General features: G+C 38.7%; 1 protein-coding gene and 1 non-coding gene across 3 annotated transcripts in view; one reads left to right on the forward strand and one right to left on the reverse strand.

Moving 5' to 3' along the window:
- The window catches only part of c5h20orf27 (chromosome 5 C20orf27 homolog), a 38,687-nt gene extending 25,034 nt beyond the window's left edge, over window positions 1–13,653 (forward strand). For both annotated transcript variants that reach the window (XM_041984981.1, XM_041984979.1), the window contains exons 4-6: window positions 4,492–4,630; window positions 5,434–5,559; window positions 11,389–13,653. In XM_041984981.1, coding sequence (XP_041840915.1) covers window positions 4,492–4,630; window positions 5,434–5,559; window positions 11,389–11,489 — 366 coding nt within the window. In that variant the 3' untranslated portion in view covers window positions 11,490–13,653. The remainder of the gene's footprint in view (window positions 1–4,491; window positions 4,631–5,433; window positions 5,560–11,388) is intronic.
- Window positions 7,298–7,368, reverse strand: trnag-gcc. Its single transcript has one exon. It is a non-coding gene; the product is annotated as a tRNA-Gly (tRNA).
- Window positions 13,654–17,095: the final 3,442 nt, after the last annotated feature.

The raw sequence follows: 17,095 nt of genomic DNA on the forward strand, positions 1-17,095 counted from the left end.
AACCCAGCATACTATCTCTTTTCAGAGAATTCTTTTTCGGGGGGGTTGCTATGGAAACAGTCGGGGGGTTGCTGAACTAGACAGACCAACGATGTGGTGGGAGTATGTGGGATGTAAATGGTATGCACACAACAGCTGTATTATACTCTGTTTTGATGAAGATGATTTGAATTTGCACATTTTCTGTATGTTCTTGTTTACTCGCTGTCAAAGACGTAGAAATGAGCAGCTTTCAGTGCTGTAACGACTTGATCGAAGAGCTGTGGCTGCAGAAGCCATTCATTTTTAACCCTTTGTGACACATAACACCAAAAACCAACATTTAGGACCTTTCCATCAATGAGACATGAGGTCGAGAACTGCTTCACAGACAGTATGTTTACACAGATGAAAGTGTAATTGCATTACTGGAAGTAAACAGATTATGGGTCAATGGGTGATGGATGTGTATCTTTACTTGGCAACACTTATTAAATTTCAAGGGCACCAGGAAAAAAGAAGAATTGTTCAATCAACCTAAATTAGACTTTTAAAGTGCATTTTAATATGTTATCTAATTGAAATCATTCTCAAAACCAAACAACCCAGATAATTCAGTTGGAAGTCAAAACGTCTTACATGTACATGCAGAACTAAAATAGGCTTTGGTGCTCCAGAGTTAAATCTTTTTTCATCCTTTTGTCAAAACTGTAAGTATAAATGTAAATTAATGCACCAAATTCTCAAGAAAGCTGCAGTCATTTGCATATTTTTGTTTGTTTCTGTTAATTTGGGACCCCTGACAGGATATTTTAAGAACACCATCACCAACCTGGGTTTTAAGTTGGGCAGTGATTTTAAATTAGCCAAATTAGAGCTGTAGTCAAGTCGTGTTTTTATCATTTAAGGCAATTGGCAAAGGTTAAATCTTTTCTCACAGCATTTCGAAACGGTGATACATGCTTTTATTTCAGAGGCCCCTTCAATCTATTTTAAAACTTGTCTTAAAACCCATTTTTATTCTTTGGCTTTCAACCCCAGCGAGACTTAGCTTTTTATTAATTTCGTTTAATTGTTTTTTTATTGTTGAAAAAGGGTGTTTGTAGTGACAAACTCACAAAATGAACTTAACTCAGAAAAATTCATGCCATTCTAACTATATGTTTTTGTCTACGTCTGCATTGCGATGCATTGTAAAAACAATTAAATTCAGCCCCTTAGTGCTGAGCCGGGGAGGTGTGTGTAGGAGGAGCAGCTGCAGTGAGGACAGGAACAGGTGTGAAGTGCGCCTTCGTATCTGTTGACTTCAGCAGTGGGGGCAGGGCGTGTTCTGTAGCTGGTCCTACAGGCCTTTTCACACTTGTTGGGTCAATAGCTGAAAACTGGTTCCTCAGCTTTTCAGAGTAGAGCCTCTTGGCCACTCCGGTCTTCTTGACAACGTGTTCCTGGCGTGTCTGTACAGGTCCCTGCTCCTGTGGGCATCCTCCTTGGAACGAAACAATGTTTATTGTTACTGTATGAGCGAGATGAACTTGGTTGGCACATACAGCCTTATAAAGCTAATGTATGATGTCACAATGACCTCATACATTTATCAGGGTTGGTGGCTAGAGCTTCAAAAACACTGGTGTTGAAACAATCCTGAAGTTCCTGTTTGGCTTTGTCAGACCACTTCTCCACAGATCTGACTCCAGGCTTATTAGATTTTTGTTTTTGCCTGTAGGAGTGGTCATTGTTCCAAAGCTGTGTGGGTAGGAGAGTGATGAGCATGTTTCACACCAGTGTAACAATGGTCCAACATGCTGTTGTCCCTGGTGGAACAATTCACATTTTTCACTGAATTTAGACACATCGTGGTTAAGTGTTTTGCTGTTAAAGTAACCTAAAATTATAACCAGAGAGTCTGTGTGGCCTGTTCTAAACATGTGATCTGTTCAGACTTCCGCTGTATAGCCTTGCTCAGAGGCCTGATGTGGGATGTAGACCCCAATGAAGATGAAGGAAAAAACTCCTGTGGTGAATAAAAAGGCTGACAGTTCAGAACAAGTAACACTAGGTTCAGGGCGCAATGTTTATGTACCACACTTGACATCAGTACACCAGCCTTCATATATGTAGAAGCATATTCCACCACCCTTTGATTTCCCTGACAACTCCGTATTGCGTTGTGTGTGGAACAGCTGGGTGATACAGTCCGCTGTCTGGGATAGGGGCTATGTCCACATGACACTGAAGCTGGTTCAGGTGTGAAAACGACGTGAAAACGGTGGCGAAAACTAACATCCCCATGACACCGCTGTAGTACATACAACAAGGCTGTGGGGGGGTGCTAAAGAGTAACACTCCAAAGCTAGAGCAAAACAAGGCATGTGCAGATAAAAGGCTCACTGCGTGTTGCAGGAAGTTCACATCAGAAGCAGAGAAGAGAAGATAGCTGAGATTTCACTGCGAAGCAAAAACATTCCTTTGGCCTAAATAAGTTGAGCTTCCTCTTCAAAAAATGATTGACTACAAAGAATCGGTACATGTGTTCATCACATTGACGTCATATCCTCGAGTTGTGTGGCTTCGCTGTCTGCACAGTACCACAGACGGTAGAGGACTCAAACCTATCCACTTTGGTACCTGGCTTCAGACATGGTCGGTTTCATGGAGGCTAATCCCTGGCTGCGTGGGGATGAAAGGGTGGTTTGTTAAAATACTTTTGCGGTTTTGCTGCAAGCCGGTGTCGTGGGGACGGCCCCTGGTTCTGTTCAGAAGAAGCTGCTTGTCCATCTTGTTGGCAGAGAGAGCGGACATTGGCAAAGTAATGGTCGTGAACACGTTGCGGAAACCCCATTATCTGAGCTTCACGAGCACGGCAGCTCGCCTATCCCGTCTGAGTTTCTTCCACAGTTTATAAAGTGTTGCTGCTCCACCAGCTAGAAGTTCTGAAAAACCTTCCAGGTCTGACTAGAAAGTTGGAAGTGTCCAAAGTGAGCTGTCTAATATTTAAAAGCTCATCCCTGCTGAAAGTGATGAGCTTGGAGTGCACGGACACACAAAAAACACACACATTAAAACGAAGGGCTTACAGAGTTTAGTGGCGTTGGTTCCTTTGACCTTCACCTCTTTTGCTGCAAATATGAAAAGCTGTCTCTTCTGTTGGGTGCTCTTATTTTTTTTTTTAAATATGCCTAAAAGCCAAGATGTGCCCTCAGCCATCCATGATGAACATTAGATTTTAAATGCTTTAAGGCCCAACTTATTTTTTACTTCTTGATCTCAGTAATTACTGAGACATGTTGCTTGTTAACCTTTTTTTCCCCTGCATGAAATTCTAAATATCCCAGTATTTCAGGGTCAGTTGACAGATTGGGGTTGTGAGTGAGAACACGATCAGTAAAAATTATTCTGTTTTTCTGCAATATTTCTTCATTGTTGGCTCTCTTGCTGTTCTCTTAATGCTGTTTAGATCCTCTGCTCTGCGCCTTTACTGTAACTCAAGGTTGTGGGGGCTGAAGCTGACGTTTGCAGCCCTAACCAGGGGGGCTTATATATGTTATCTCTCGTTGCCTGCACTTCCCCACGGTCTCCCTCTCTGTATTTCTTTTTATCCTGTGTCCTCTGTGAGGATTTCCTTGCTTCTCACTGAGATGATTCCTCATGAATTTTTCTCTTTGCTAAATTTAATTCTGACTTATCCTTATACCATAACCTGGGGGCAGCCTACTGTTGCTATTTTCAACTGTAATTGGTTTTATATCTAATTGGTTTTATTCTATATACATTAAAGCTGAGCCAACCACATAAAACCTCCTCATCATAAACTCAGAGGGTCCTGCCAGAGCCACAACTAAAATGTTTTTCTTTGTTGTTTAGCCAGTTTAAGTCTGTAAACTTAATTTCTTGAACTTCTAAAATGTCAAGACAGCTGGTTGTGAATAAATGTCAATTATAAATCCATTCCATTTATAAGGAGATAAAGCACAGAAAATAAGGCACTGTCTGTTTGGCCTATGAGTGAGCCATCCAAATTAAAGCCACTTGCCCCATACCTAAACATTTCTTTTTGGGACCAGTCAGACTTGTTTCCTTCCCACACCTCCAGCTACTCCCACCAGGTCAGGAATAGACTGAGCAAAAAGCACTTAAAACCCACCACAGAAATAACTAATTGTTTTCTAAGAGAGGACTCCCTCGAGGAAAATACCATGATGCTCTTAAAATGAATCCTTTATTTATGCACCTGTAATAGATCCATTGTGCAGTATGAGGTCAAGCCTAAACCAGTTTCCCACCATAGAAATCATTCTCTATTGTTCTCTCCTCATCCCACTCATCTGTCCCTGTAGTACGGTGTGAAATGGGAGGGTCAATAATAGCATTGCCCTCTTTTTTTTTTCTTTATTGCCAGATCTTTAGTTTTATATCTTTACCACTGAACCATTTGAATGTCTCTACCTGTCTTTAAATGTCTCTACCTGTCTTTGAATGTCTCTACCTGTCTTTGAATGTCTCTACCTGTCTTAGGTTGGCTTCCTGAAGACACAGCACCGCTACGAAATTGTGTTTACCCTGCCGGAGGTCTCAGGTCTGGGTAGAGATGTATGTCCAGCACCAGTGCCCAGTCCACACCTCCGGATCACTGACATCACACCAGCACCGGAAGGTGAGTTCATGACCAACTGAGAGAGACAGTTTAATTCTCCTCATGCTCAGCTAGCACCTAGCAGACATCTGGAAAACAATGCTGTTAACAAAAAATGGAATTATTATAACTGGTGTCTTAATTATGTTTGGCATGACTTCATGTGCTGCCAGTTTGATTAATGACTTTAAAGAAGGAATTTTAAAATATTAAAAGGAAAAAAGACTAACTTGCCATATTATTAATTTTTTTTATCTTAATCTATATTTTGGACATGAATTGGAATATATTTTCTTGCTGAACAGCATAATTAATATTATAGTCTCAGTATTTATCAAGCTTCCTTGAAGTACAACTATTAATTGATATTTAAATTAGTTATAAATCCTCCCACCAGGCTTGCCTTTTATTATGTTGGAGCATAATAGAAAGTTGAGTTGTAACCACTAAATGAAATAGGCCAAAGGTGATCTTTTAATGTCTCTGGGAGTTGTGCCCATGCCCAGTCATACATGGCTGTAACTGAAGGAGGTTACTGACCTTTACTTTGAGCTCACTGTTACACCCTTTATATTACTGTCAGACTCAGCTGATGTTAACAGGTGTACAACTATGTTTGATCAATTCATGAGTGTTTACTTGTGAGTCAGCTGTGTTGACATTTCGCTCGCTCGGCCGCCCGATTGTTTGCCTGATACATTTTGTCCTACATTAAAAAGCAACAACTCATGCAGATAGACAAAGAACAATTGTGTGCATAGTGAAACTTGGCAGAAAAGAGGAAACCAAATCGCTCTTCTCTGTATGTTTCTGTGTGATTCCAGGAGGCCTGAAGATAAAGTGTGAGTACATTGCCCTGCAGGAGGGAGTTCTGTGTGAGGAGGTGCTGCTGCTGAGTGAAACCAACGAGGATGTCTGTGTCAGAGTCAAAGTTCACGCCAGAATCATGGGTGAGGTTGTTTTAACTCTTAAAAGTGATGATAATCTCAGTTTTCTGGGTGCTTGTATAAGCTGTTAATATTACATCACACCAGGCTGTAGAACGGTGGTTCCCAACCGGTTTACCTTGAGGACCCACTTCATGCATATACTGAAAAGCTGTGGACCCCCTGCCCACCCTGTGCTGAAACCATGCTTGGTTTTATGCTTTTAAAAGTGACACTCTCACCATAAACACTGCATTCTGGCTGAGTCCTGTCCTTCCATAAAGCCAAAGTTAAATTAACAACATATGTTCTTACTGGTTTTTCTTAAAATACGTAGATATGTGTAGACATTAATCACAGTAGCATTAAATGTTCAAAGCTTTGTGCTCTTTAGGGGACCCCAGGTTTGGGAACCACTGCTGTAGAATACTTTTTGACAGCTGATGGATTGAGAAACATCATTTACTCCACAATAAGCATGTCATTTGTTTGAAAAAGAAACACAAACAAGTTGCAGATTTCTAAAACTTAAGGTAATGTTTTTAATTATTGCTCTTGTCAGGCTAGTTATGTAAAACCCAAATATTTAATCAATTATTTTTTAAGTATCACTTGATTTATTTATTTTTTAATCATCAAAGTGCAACCTTGTGATATTTTATTCTACATAATGTTGCAGTATTTCAGTATTTTTGGATAATTGAGACATCGTTCATAGAGTTTTTATTCTAGGTTGGTAAAATGATCCAGCTGTACAGTCAACACTGATTTTATTTTAACAGCTTTTTTAAATCACATTTTGCAAACTAAGGCTTGATAAATGAAACATGTCTTATTTCTGTCAGTTTAGGTTTTGAAATCCAAACTAGAGCTTGCAGTGTTTTCTCTGGTGTGCTGCTGCCCCCTGCTGGTGGCCAAACGTTAAGATTTTATTAAATTCAATCCCAAAAAAATGTTACTTTTGTTGACAGATAGAGAAACAGTAAATGTATATGAAAGATCACAATAAATGAGCTGCTCTTTTTGGTACATATAAATTAATACCATGTATACCTGCATCTTTCCCAGACACGTAACGCTTTGCCAGCAAGAGTAAATTAGATTCTTGGCATTTGTGTCAGCATATAAATAATTAGGTAAAGGGGGTGTATGTGTGCTTGTGTGAATAGTGTTTTGTGTATTTCCATGTTCCTGCACAGAGAAAGAATGATGCCTGTGTTAAGAGTTTATTTTTCCTCACAAAGCGGGGCCTGAACATCTGTCCAGATGTTGGTGTAATCGAGGCCTGGATGAAAACCAGATCAATGGATTAAGTTAGACCTTTACCTCTGCTGCGCCACTGCTTTTAGATAAGAGCCTGAATGAGTCCTTAGTATTCTTTTATTTCTTTTTAACCTTTTTTTAACCTTATTTAGGCAGATGACATTCTTACAGAAAGATGAATGTCTTACAGAAAACATTTAAGAATTTATCAGATGACATAAATGCAAGTTGGTGCATTTGTAGTTGCTAGTTTTGTAGAAAGAAGTGGTGAAACTGTTCAAAGTGTCTGTCAGGTTGTACTGCAGGAGTTGTGAAAGTAGTAGTAGGTAGTTAAATGTTGCATGACAAATTAAACACTATATTAAAAGTCTTTGGTCGATTTCCCTTTTAGGCATTCAGTTTAAATCAAATGTCTAAATGAGCTTGTATATTGTGTCCTAGTCTTTAAAATATATGTAAGTAAGTGGGAATGGAGAGAGAAACAAAATGAAAAGTGTATTGCATTGGCCGGGAATCGAACCCGGGCCTCCCGCGTGGCAGGCGAGAATTCTACCACTGAACCACCAATGCATCTACAATGTAGCAAAGGCCCATGGGTAATTTGAATGTGCACTCAGGAGAGTGCACACAGTGATTCCTCTTTCTTAGGAGGAGAAAAAGCACTATATGCAAGCATAAATATGTTGCTGTAAATTGTAGGTTCTGATGGATTTACTAAAACAGCTGTGTTTACCATAACGTCACCATAAAGAGGAACGTTATCAGTTCTTACCACCATTGTGTAAATTGTCTTCAGCTTGGTAGCTCTAAACATAAGTGATGATTTATTGGGTCACGCTTTGTTGCGTGTGGGACTTGAGACTGCCAGATGGGAGGATTCATATATGGGAGGGTCTTTGACTGCATGTAAGCTGACACTTCCAGGAAGTAGGGGGCAGGGCGAGGGGAGAGACGCTTCTCTCAGCGCAGCCTTTCATTTAGTTTTCAGTACACTTAGCGTGGATTACCCTGGAGTTTGAGACCAATGCTTGACTATCTTAACTTTTAAAATTAACATCAGGTTTGATGCAATTGAAGTCTAAGAACCTTCTGAAAATGATCATTTTTTCCAAAATTCTCAAAGTTCTTACTGATGAGAGAAGTTTAAAGTTATCTGTTCTTTCTTTACACAGCCGTTTTGTCAAATTTCACAAAACAGTGTAATCCTCCCATTTAATTGACAACGTGTTCTTGCTCTCTCAGTGATGGATAACTTTTCACTCTGCTTTTTAGTGCAGCTATTTGGAACAAATACAAGCACTTGATTTCCAACATGGTTGGAAAACAAATTATTCCAGCAAATTCTTTTTAAGCGTAATCTGACCCCCATTTTGAAGCTCTAGTGATAAATAGATTCAATCTCATCTCCCATATATACTGAACTGTCACTGATCCCAGTTGGTCCCTGCAGCAGACTGGCTGCCACTGGAGTGTGTGAATGAGAAAGTTCAGAATGCTTTATACTGCATTAACTAGCAGTGGTGACCAGGTCCAGCTGAGGCAACTCTAGCAGCAGCTGTAGCAGCCCAGCAAACAGTCTGAGCCAAGGCCCAGTCACTGGAGAACAATGGGGCCCAAAAGACTGAAACTAAACGTAAAGATGAGCAAGTCTCTCTGGAGCAGGTAAGTGATCCACTTCCTAAGCAGAAGGAAATGTTCACCGTCCTGCTCCAGCAGCAACAAGACAGTTTTCAATGCTTTTGTTAAAATGATCCTGGACTCAACCTTAATGGCAAGCTACTAAAAATGGTCTCGGAGGAAGTTGCAAAGTTCTCACTTATTAAAGTTCTGTCCTGTTATGAATATGTGTTTTTCCAGCTGTCTGTGTCCACTACACTGGAAGCATGTCCAGATAATTCCACTACCGAAAAACAAGAATTTGCCATTTTCAGGAGCACACAGCCTCTTACCTGTACTAAGTGAAATTATGGAATGTGTAATACTTGAACAAATTTCAAACTACTTTTCTTTGACTGATTTAATAACAGACTTTCAACATGCATATTGCAAGAGTCACTCCACAACATCAGCTCTAATTGTTCAGGGAAACTTGTTTCCTTAATGTGCAAATAACACTTTGAATCTTGAATTGAATCTAATTCAAATGACAAATGGCTAAGGGAAATGGATAAAAAGAAAGTAGTTGTGCTATTATGTTGGATTTTCCTGCAGCATTTGATTTAATTGATCAGAATTTATTGTTGGAAAAACTTGAATGTTATGGGTTTGAAGTGTCTGCATTGTCCTTTCTTAGGAGCTATCTAACAGAACACACACAGTTTTCATTAATGGTTGTTTTTCTGTGTACGAGTGCTGTGTCTTGTGGGGTACCACAGGGGAGTTGTTTGGGACCTTTGTTTACTATTTTTTACTAATGACCTGCCACTTGTTCTGAGAAAGGCAAACATAAGAATGTATGCTGATGACTCAACCTTGTCTACATCTGCACTATCGAGTTAAATTCAGCTTTTAAAGAAGATTTAAAAGCAGTTGTAAACTGGGTAAAACACACACTTGTTTTGAATGTTTCTAAAACCAACTAGGTATTTATCAACCAAGTGCAAGAGACCAACCTGCTGTGAGTCGACATAGATGACAAACTTTCATGGAAGACGCATGCAAATAAAATTGTTAATAAAATGGGAAGTGGCATCTCTGTCATTAGAAGATGCAGGCCACATTTGTCACTAATATCAGTTAAATTAATAATACAAGCTTTAATCTTGTCAAATCTTGACTACTGCCCAGTGGTCTGGTCAAACGCCTCAGCAGATATGATCAATAAACTCCAAAGAGTGCAAAAAAGAGCAGCTCGCATCGTCCTTGGTTGTGATTTTAGAACAAATGTATTTGAAATGCATAAAAATCTCATCTGGTTAATGGTAAAAGATTAATAAGATAGATAAGAAATGCATCCACATAAAAAATCCCACATGTTCTACACAAATAACTGTTTTAGTTCAGAACTTTTGTAGGATCTAAAATAATCAAAATCAGTAGAGTAAATACTACATCATTTCATGAATTTCCAGGAATCATCGAGAACTTTTTCTTCTATTATTATTTATATATTACAATTTTCATGATACTTGGTAATCTTATTTATTTATACATACATACATACATACATACACACACATGTGGAAAGATCGATTCGGTAACTTCTAAGTCAGCACCCTAAAATAACCCTTTTTCTGGTGTTATTTATGATGTCATCCATTTTTGTGAAAATTTCTGTCATGATTTATTTTTCCACAGTTATCTGTTATCTAACAGATTTTAATTGCGTTTTATGTTTTGTTTGTTTTGAAGTGTGGTTTTATGAAGTACTTCTGAGTAGGCAGTGTCTTACTTGCACTACACAGCACTCTGTTTGGAGAATCAGGATTTCTAAAGCTACTCAGAAGGTGGCCATGAGAAGAGTAAAACCTTAAAACAACTCAAACCTTACAAATTTCACAGCAGTCAGAGCGTGATGTGTGTGTTGGATTTTTACACCCCTTTACATCTGTATCACACATGGACCAAGTTTGTATGACTTTTTCTTTTGTTGTCACATGTTCCCACATGGTCTTGTAGCCTGGATCTCTTGGAAGTGGAGATAGTGTAGTAACAAACTGGCTGATGCTTAAGTGTTGTGGCATAAATACCTACACTACTGGAGCTCTCTCTTTTTTTTTAACCCATAAGAGCCCAATGTGACATATTTGTTACATACAGTTTCTAAGACATTTTGCTTCAATTTATGGTATAAACTTTGTTCAAAATCCTGTTGAACACAATGTGATACTTCTGTCCCCTAACAGATACCCAGAAGCAGAAAACCATATTATAATGTTTTTAAACTATCACATGGTAATAAATAGTAGATACACCCCCCAAAAAAAATGTTAATTTTTTTGTTACATTTAGTTAAAGGGCCCAATAAAGACCACATGTTTTAAAAATTGGACTTTTTTTTACCACTTTTTCATGTGTCGGGTCTTAACGCATTAAAATGGTGAAGAACTCAGTCTTCGCATGTCTTCCCTCTGAGTAGTTTTTAAGATTCTTCTCTTGTTTATCTTCTCTTCTTCTTAGCTTACAAAGCTTATTCTACAGCAGGTTAGACTCGACTACTCATGAATATTGTACAGAGCCATCGGAAAAATAAATAAATAGTAATTATATAAAAAACCCCAAATCTTTGAATTGAGTTTTTAGGTTATGAAAAAGTAGATAGTTTTGAGGTAAATGCTAGTCTTTTGGAGGTGATAATGACTTATCAATTTTCCACTGAAATAAGGCCGTACACCTGATGGGGCAACTCCAGATACATATTCCCGATGTCCATCTCTGTATCAGAGATATTCGAATCTGTCTGGAAGGTGACTCACATGATTGAGCAGCTCTAATACATGTAATATGGAAGGAGAGCTAATTAGTCCACTAAGTTCTTTGTAACAACACTGACTAATAAAACATGTATCTAAAATGTATAGATAAAACTGTCCATAGCTTCCAGCTGAACTGTCACTAGAAAAATATCTTTTATCTCTGTCTGTCATCCAGATCGTCACCACGGTACACCCATGCTGCTGGACGGAGTTCGCTGCATCGGTATGGAGCTGGAGTACGACTCTGAGCAGAGCGACTGGCAAGGATTTGACTAAATCTCAGCTCCACGTCACACCTGTAGTAAACACATCCACTAACACACATCTGCCATGTCAGAAGCATACAACTTCCAGTCCTTTCCTCATATAGAGAAGCTTCTACACTGATTTGTACACACATAGGATTAGTGCGGTGCAGAGTCTCAGCCAGCAGTGTGAGTCACTCCTGCCTCAGCTCAGTGTCGCACCTCAGAAGAAAACGGATAAAGCGCTTCATCCTCTGATGAGAATCATTCCTCTGCCGTGACTTTTTTCAGCATCTGCACCATCACAATGAACATTTGATCACTTTAAACTTCTTTCTGCAAGCTCTCCAACCTTCCTCACCATGTGTGTTTTCCTAAGTTCACCTCTAGAGGGCAGCAGAGCTCTGATAATCAGTCCAGGATCAGCTTTTACTGCAAGTTTAGCTTCAGTTCTCTCTTCGCTTGGATTTATAGGTTTAGAAGTACATAAGGGCTCATATGAATCAAAGCTTCCACCTAAAGAAATAAATAAATCGGCTGAATTCATAGAATTTCAGTTGAGCTGAGTAGAAACACTGATATCGCAAGGGGCACTCTAAGACTACTGGAGGTAATGCTGCTCCTATCTGAAGTCCTTTCTTAGCAAACTGCTGCTATGTGGACACACTTTTTCCAGCTTGGCCAGTCTAATGTGATTCTATAGTTTTAGTCTTTGAAATCAGATGCATTTTAGGAGCAGGCATTTCTATTGTACTGACTTTAATGTAAGCCAGCTTATGCTAGTACTGCTGACACAGTTGTGTCATCCTCCAGGCTGCTGCTTAGGAAATCTGAATGAATAGGAATAGGTCAGCTTGTTTCACTTATTTTTATTTGCAGCTGCAGATCTGGAAGATGGGGAAAATGAAGCCTCAATACTTCAGGAAGATGACACTAATCTGTTGATGTATTTTAGGGTTTTTTATGTTGGGTTTCTCCTTGTGTGTTATTTTCTTTTTCTATGTCTTGTTTTTTTTTCTTTTACATTTAAAAATGTACAATCAAATGATGAAATTGAATCATAAATGCACTGCAAAGACTGCAAAACCACTGATTAACTGATCTGTGAATCTGCAGAAATAATTGCCTTTGCTTTAAATGTGCTATAAAAAATCTATTTTGGTTTGATTAGAAAATTAAACTTTTGTTATAATCTTAAACTCTCAAGCAGTAATGCCAAAATTCATGTTCAAGAATGTGAGGTCTGTTTTAAATGCCATATTGTTGGATGTTTTACTATCACTTAGAGCAATTTAGTTTTCTTATCTTGTTTAGACCAAATTATTTTGTCATTTATCAATCAAATCAAATCAATCAAGCATTCAGCTAATCATCAGTGACTATAATTTTATTTCTTATAAAATATTCTTATTCTAGCCACCTAATATCTTATTTTAATCCACCTAATATTATAGCCAGATAAAGACAGTTTGGAAATACTTTTTCTTTTCTTGAATTCGTAAAGCCTTCAGAAACACTCGTGTGACACAAGTGCCTTTCATTCCACCGTCCAGACTCTTTTAACTTCACTCCTTTTTAACCATCAGATAACATCTCCAATCAGCGTTTTGGTGAAACTGTGTATGTTGAAGCGCTTCTGGGTTCAGCAAAGAAATGAAAATGAATATTGTTGGCTTTACCATGTGGTAGGAAACATGCCTGTGTGTAGCCTTTCCAGTGTAAACTCCCTCTTCTTCCTCCAGCTTGTCTCCAACAGCTGTGTTTGACTTTTAAAGAGCAGATCGGAGTGTTGCAGACAGGCCACTTTGTCTGCTGTTCGCTCTGATCATTTATGTTTCTGCTTAATGATTAAGTGCCAAGAACCGGCTGCACTGCCATCTCATGTATTTCTGAGTAATATTTCCTTCTTGTTGGTCAGCTTTGAAGTGAATGCATTAAGCCTTAAATGAAACACTTTGTTGTGTGTTTTCTCTTCATTTCAGACCAGAAGCTGTTAGTGTAGAACAGATAAATATATTTCATTGATGTTTTTTCTTTTTTGGGTAATAGGTCAAACTCCTGTCTTAGTATAAAAACTGAAGAAACTTGATAGGTTAGTGTTTCATGAATGTAACAGTTAATTTGTTGGCGCCTGCTCCCTATGTATGTGACTTGTGTTTTTTAATGTCAAAAATGAATAAAGAAGTGTGTTTTGAGTTTTTTTTTGGCTGTTTCCTGTGTCTGTTCATTGCAGAAACACTTGGTGGCGCTCTACGCTGTTACAACAGCCATAAAGTATTTCATTTCTTACCACCACAGATAGGACATGAAACTGAGTTTCCACATTTATTTTTATATCTCTAAAGTTAGATTTTCTGATTCTCTTGTGGTTAACTTTCCAGAATCTTAAAGGATCTTTAGTGGAGGACTGATCACACGGAAGGTTTTGCTTCTATAGATTTATAGGAAATGCAAAATATTTTGAGGCATATTTAAATCCTGAACTGTTAAAATTCAGCTCATATTTTACACATTGAATAAGTTTAAGACATCATAGAACCTAAACTGTAGTTCTAATTAAAGAAAAAGTTCATTCTTATTCAATAAATGAGCAACTTTTCCCACATTTTTCTCTATTTTCTTTAGCAACTTTACTCTTGTTCCCTAACTCACCAGTGAATCTGATCCTGTTTTTATTTACTTATCAGAGCTGCTTTCTAACAGTTTGAGGGGAACAGCGAAAAGATTTTCAGCAGCATTTCAACTATAAAGCATTTTAGGCACACAGCCCACCTACTGGCTCTTCTGAGAGGACAAGCTCTTCTCTGTGGGGATAAAAAGATATCCTCTCTTATTATTCAGTAAACAAAGTTAAAAGCTGAGTTTTAGAGCTGTTCAGTGATCTGTTCCATTAAATATATTATGATTTAGCATAACTAGAGACGATGAGCTCAAGAAGAAGTGACTGATTTTTGCTTCGCTCAAACAGGAATTTCTCTCATTGTCAAAGTACAGAAAATGAAGGGAAACGGCGCACGCAGAGATTTTAGAGGCGTGATGAGGATTCAGGGAATTCTCTCCCTTTATTTTTCCCTGGCGTATTTCCAGCCTTTATATAACTACCTTAACTTAACTCTGCTATTAAAACTGGGACGTATAAGCGGCATTTAAGGCCCCAAGAACAATTTTCATATAGCACCAAACTGGTCTTTTCTCTATTTTATTTATTCTTATTTAACACTGAATCTTTTTGGCTGTTATGAAGAGATGATCAGTCGTTTGATACAAGTTTGAAAGCAAATCGTGAAAACAAAGCGAGGGGATCTGGAGCAGCTTGCGTCCTGAACAGAACCAGAACACATCAGCACCGCTATGGACCCAGAAATCATTACAGGCATCAGGAGGGACGAGTTTTTGGCTGTCTGTACTCTTTCTTTTTTTTCTCAGCAGCTTTACAGAAATGGTGCAGAGCCGCAAAAACTTATTCAAATATTTAGGTTGCAAATACAAATGTCAGAGTTAAGATTTTTTTTGCGCATTGAGCAGAAGTTATTTACCATGAACAGAACAAGAACTTCGCCTGGACCCCACTTTGCACCTCAAAGCTGCGGACACACAGCGGCTTATGCAGGGAGAGGCTTGAATACATTTTTAAATGGGAACTGTACAAATCAACAAGGATTGAGTCACATTTCTGATCACTTTTTATTCTGCACTATTCTGGTTGTATTTGCGGTGCTGGACAGTGTTTGGCTTCATATATGTGAACCAAAGAAAAACACGCTTTAAAATAGTTTTTAGTGGGGAAAACAAGACAAATCGCCTCTGAATTATTTACTTGTTGGTCTGTTTTGGTAACAAAGTTAAACTCAGAGCAGCAGGTGACCCAAAGAAAATATGGGCATCGTTGGTTAATATTTGATAAGGGTCTAATGTTCAAAAATCAAACTCAAATGTTCTTTAAAAAATTTAACTGCATATTTTTTAAGAATTAAAATAAATGGTCTGTTTCGTTTTTATTCATAATTTTTTACTTTGCTGTATTTTAGCATAAACAATTGATTTTCTTTTAAAGAAGGCCACTTAATTTTGTTCAGGTTGGGTCACTTTTTGACCATTTCCAGACATTCAGTTGACCTATTTTTTCCTCATTTTGCAATTGTATGTTTTTATTCTAACCTCCCCCCTTGTCAAAAACTCCTCGCTACCAACGGCGCTGAAAGCTACAACATAACACCCCCAGAAAAAAAAATTAAACAAACGTCAGATTAATGTTTTACTCAAATTCAGCCTTTACCAGACCAAGTCTGTCTCTTAATTATGATTATATTTATTATCCAGTAATACAGGGACAAACTCATGCATGCTTTATAGGCCACATTCATCCTCTAAATCAGTTTATTTCATCCTCCCTTCAATCCTTTCCTCCACTTTTTCTGCAGCATCCCCAACAAATCAGTCTATCGGCATCCCGTTGGAGTCCCAGCCGCTCCACGGAGTCCAAGCAGAGAGCGCCGCAGTTCTTTATCTTCATAATCAGAAATTTCTCAAAAAGGCTCGTCTTTGCCCCAGCGTGCTCAGCTTTTAGGAAATAAACGCCGATTACAGATTTTTGTAAGTCTCTTATTGCAGTCAAGGCATCGCGCAGTTGTAAAATCGAGTCAATCAGATTTATTTAGAGGAACTTGTGTGTGACCTGTGGTGTAAACACTTCAAACCGCCTGTTTGCCAAATTAAGTAAAAAAAAAAAATTAAATCTTTAACACCTGCACACGTGGCTGAATGTTTGTCATTCCTGCACAGATTTGTCTGGAGCTTGTGTGGGATGTGTGAACTCTGCGTGGCCCGGTGCCCTCGCTCTGACCTGCGGGATTACAGTTATCTCTGCTGATAGATCTGATTGATCAGATTCATCTCCACGAGGCTGCAAACCCAGCCGTATGCGCGGGGAGGGGGGTGAGGGATGGAGGGCTGAGAGGAGGGGGAGAGGTCGGACATGAGGCAGTCGGTGTAAAGTTTTCCTTTTTTGGCCCGTGGGCACGTACAAGCACAGTGAGTAGAGCTGGGTGGCTGGAGGCTGCAGCGTCATGTGACACGACACACGCGATATGCTCCTTTATCTGCAGCTATTTCCTGGAACTGGGATTTTGACTAGAACAGAGTTATTACTTCGCTAAAATTGGATTGGAAGTTTAGATCATTTAGATAAGGTAAACACAATCTGTGCAACTGCATTATAGCTTAGACAAGATAGAGACATAACGACACAGCAAGAAGCTTCTGGGTCTTCTAGTGAAATTTTAATAGACTGCTGTGCTAAGATACACAGAGTTAAAAACTCAGCTTTTCACTGAGAGCTAAATTTGTTCATTAATCCTATTTAATATTATGGACTGTTTATAAGGGTTCAAACTATAAACATCACATTCAGCTGTCTGTCTGTCTGTCTGTCTGTCTGTCTGTCTGTCTGTCTGTCTGTCTGTCTGTCTGTCTATCTATCTATCTATCTATCTATCTATCTATCTATCTATCTATCTACCCACCCACCCAAAATATGTTTTAAAGGATGTGTGAATCTGTGAAAGCAGAGAGGGTGAAAATACTTGAGAAAAAGAGGAAGAAAATGTGTGTGTTGCTGTGCAGCAGTAGCAATCAGTC

This window comes from Melanotaenia boesemani, chromosome 5 (genome assembly GCF_017639745.1).
Source record: "Melanotaenia boesemani isolate fMelBoe1 chromosome 5, fMelBoe1.pri, whole genome shotgun sequence".
Classification (NCBI taxonomy): domain Eukaryota; kingdom Metazoa; phylum Chordata; class Actinopteri; order Atheriniformes; family Melanotaeniidae; genus Melanotaenia; species Melanotaenia boesemani.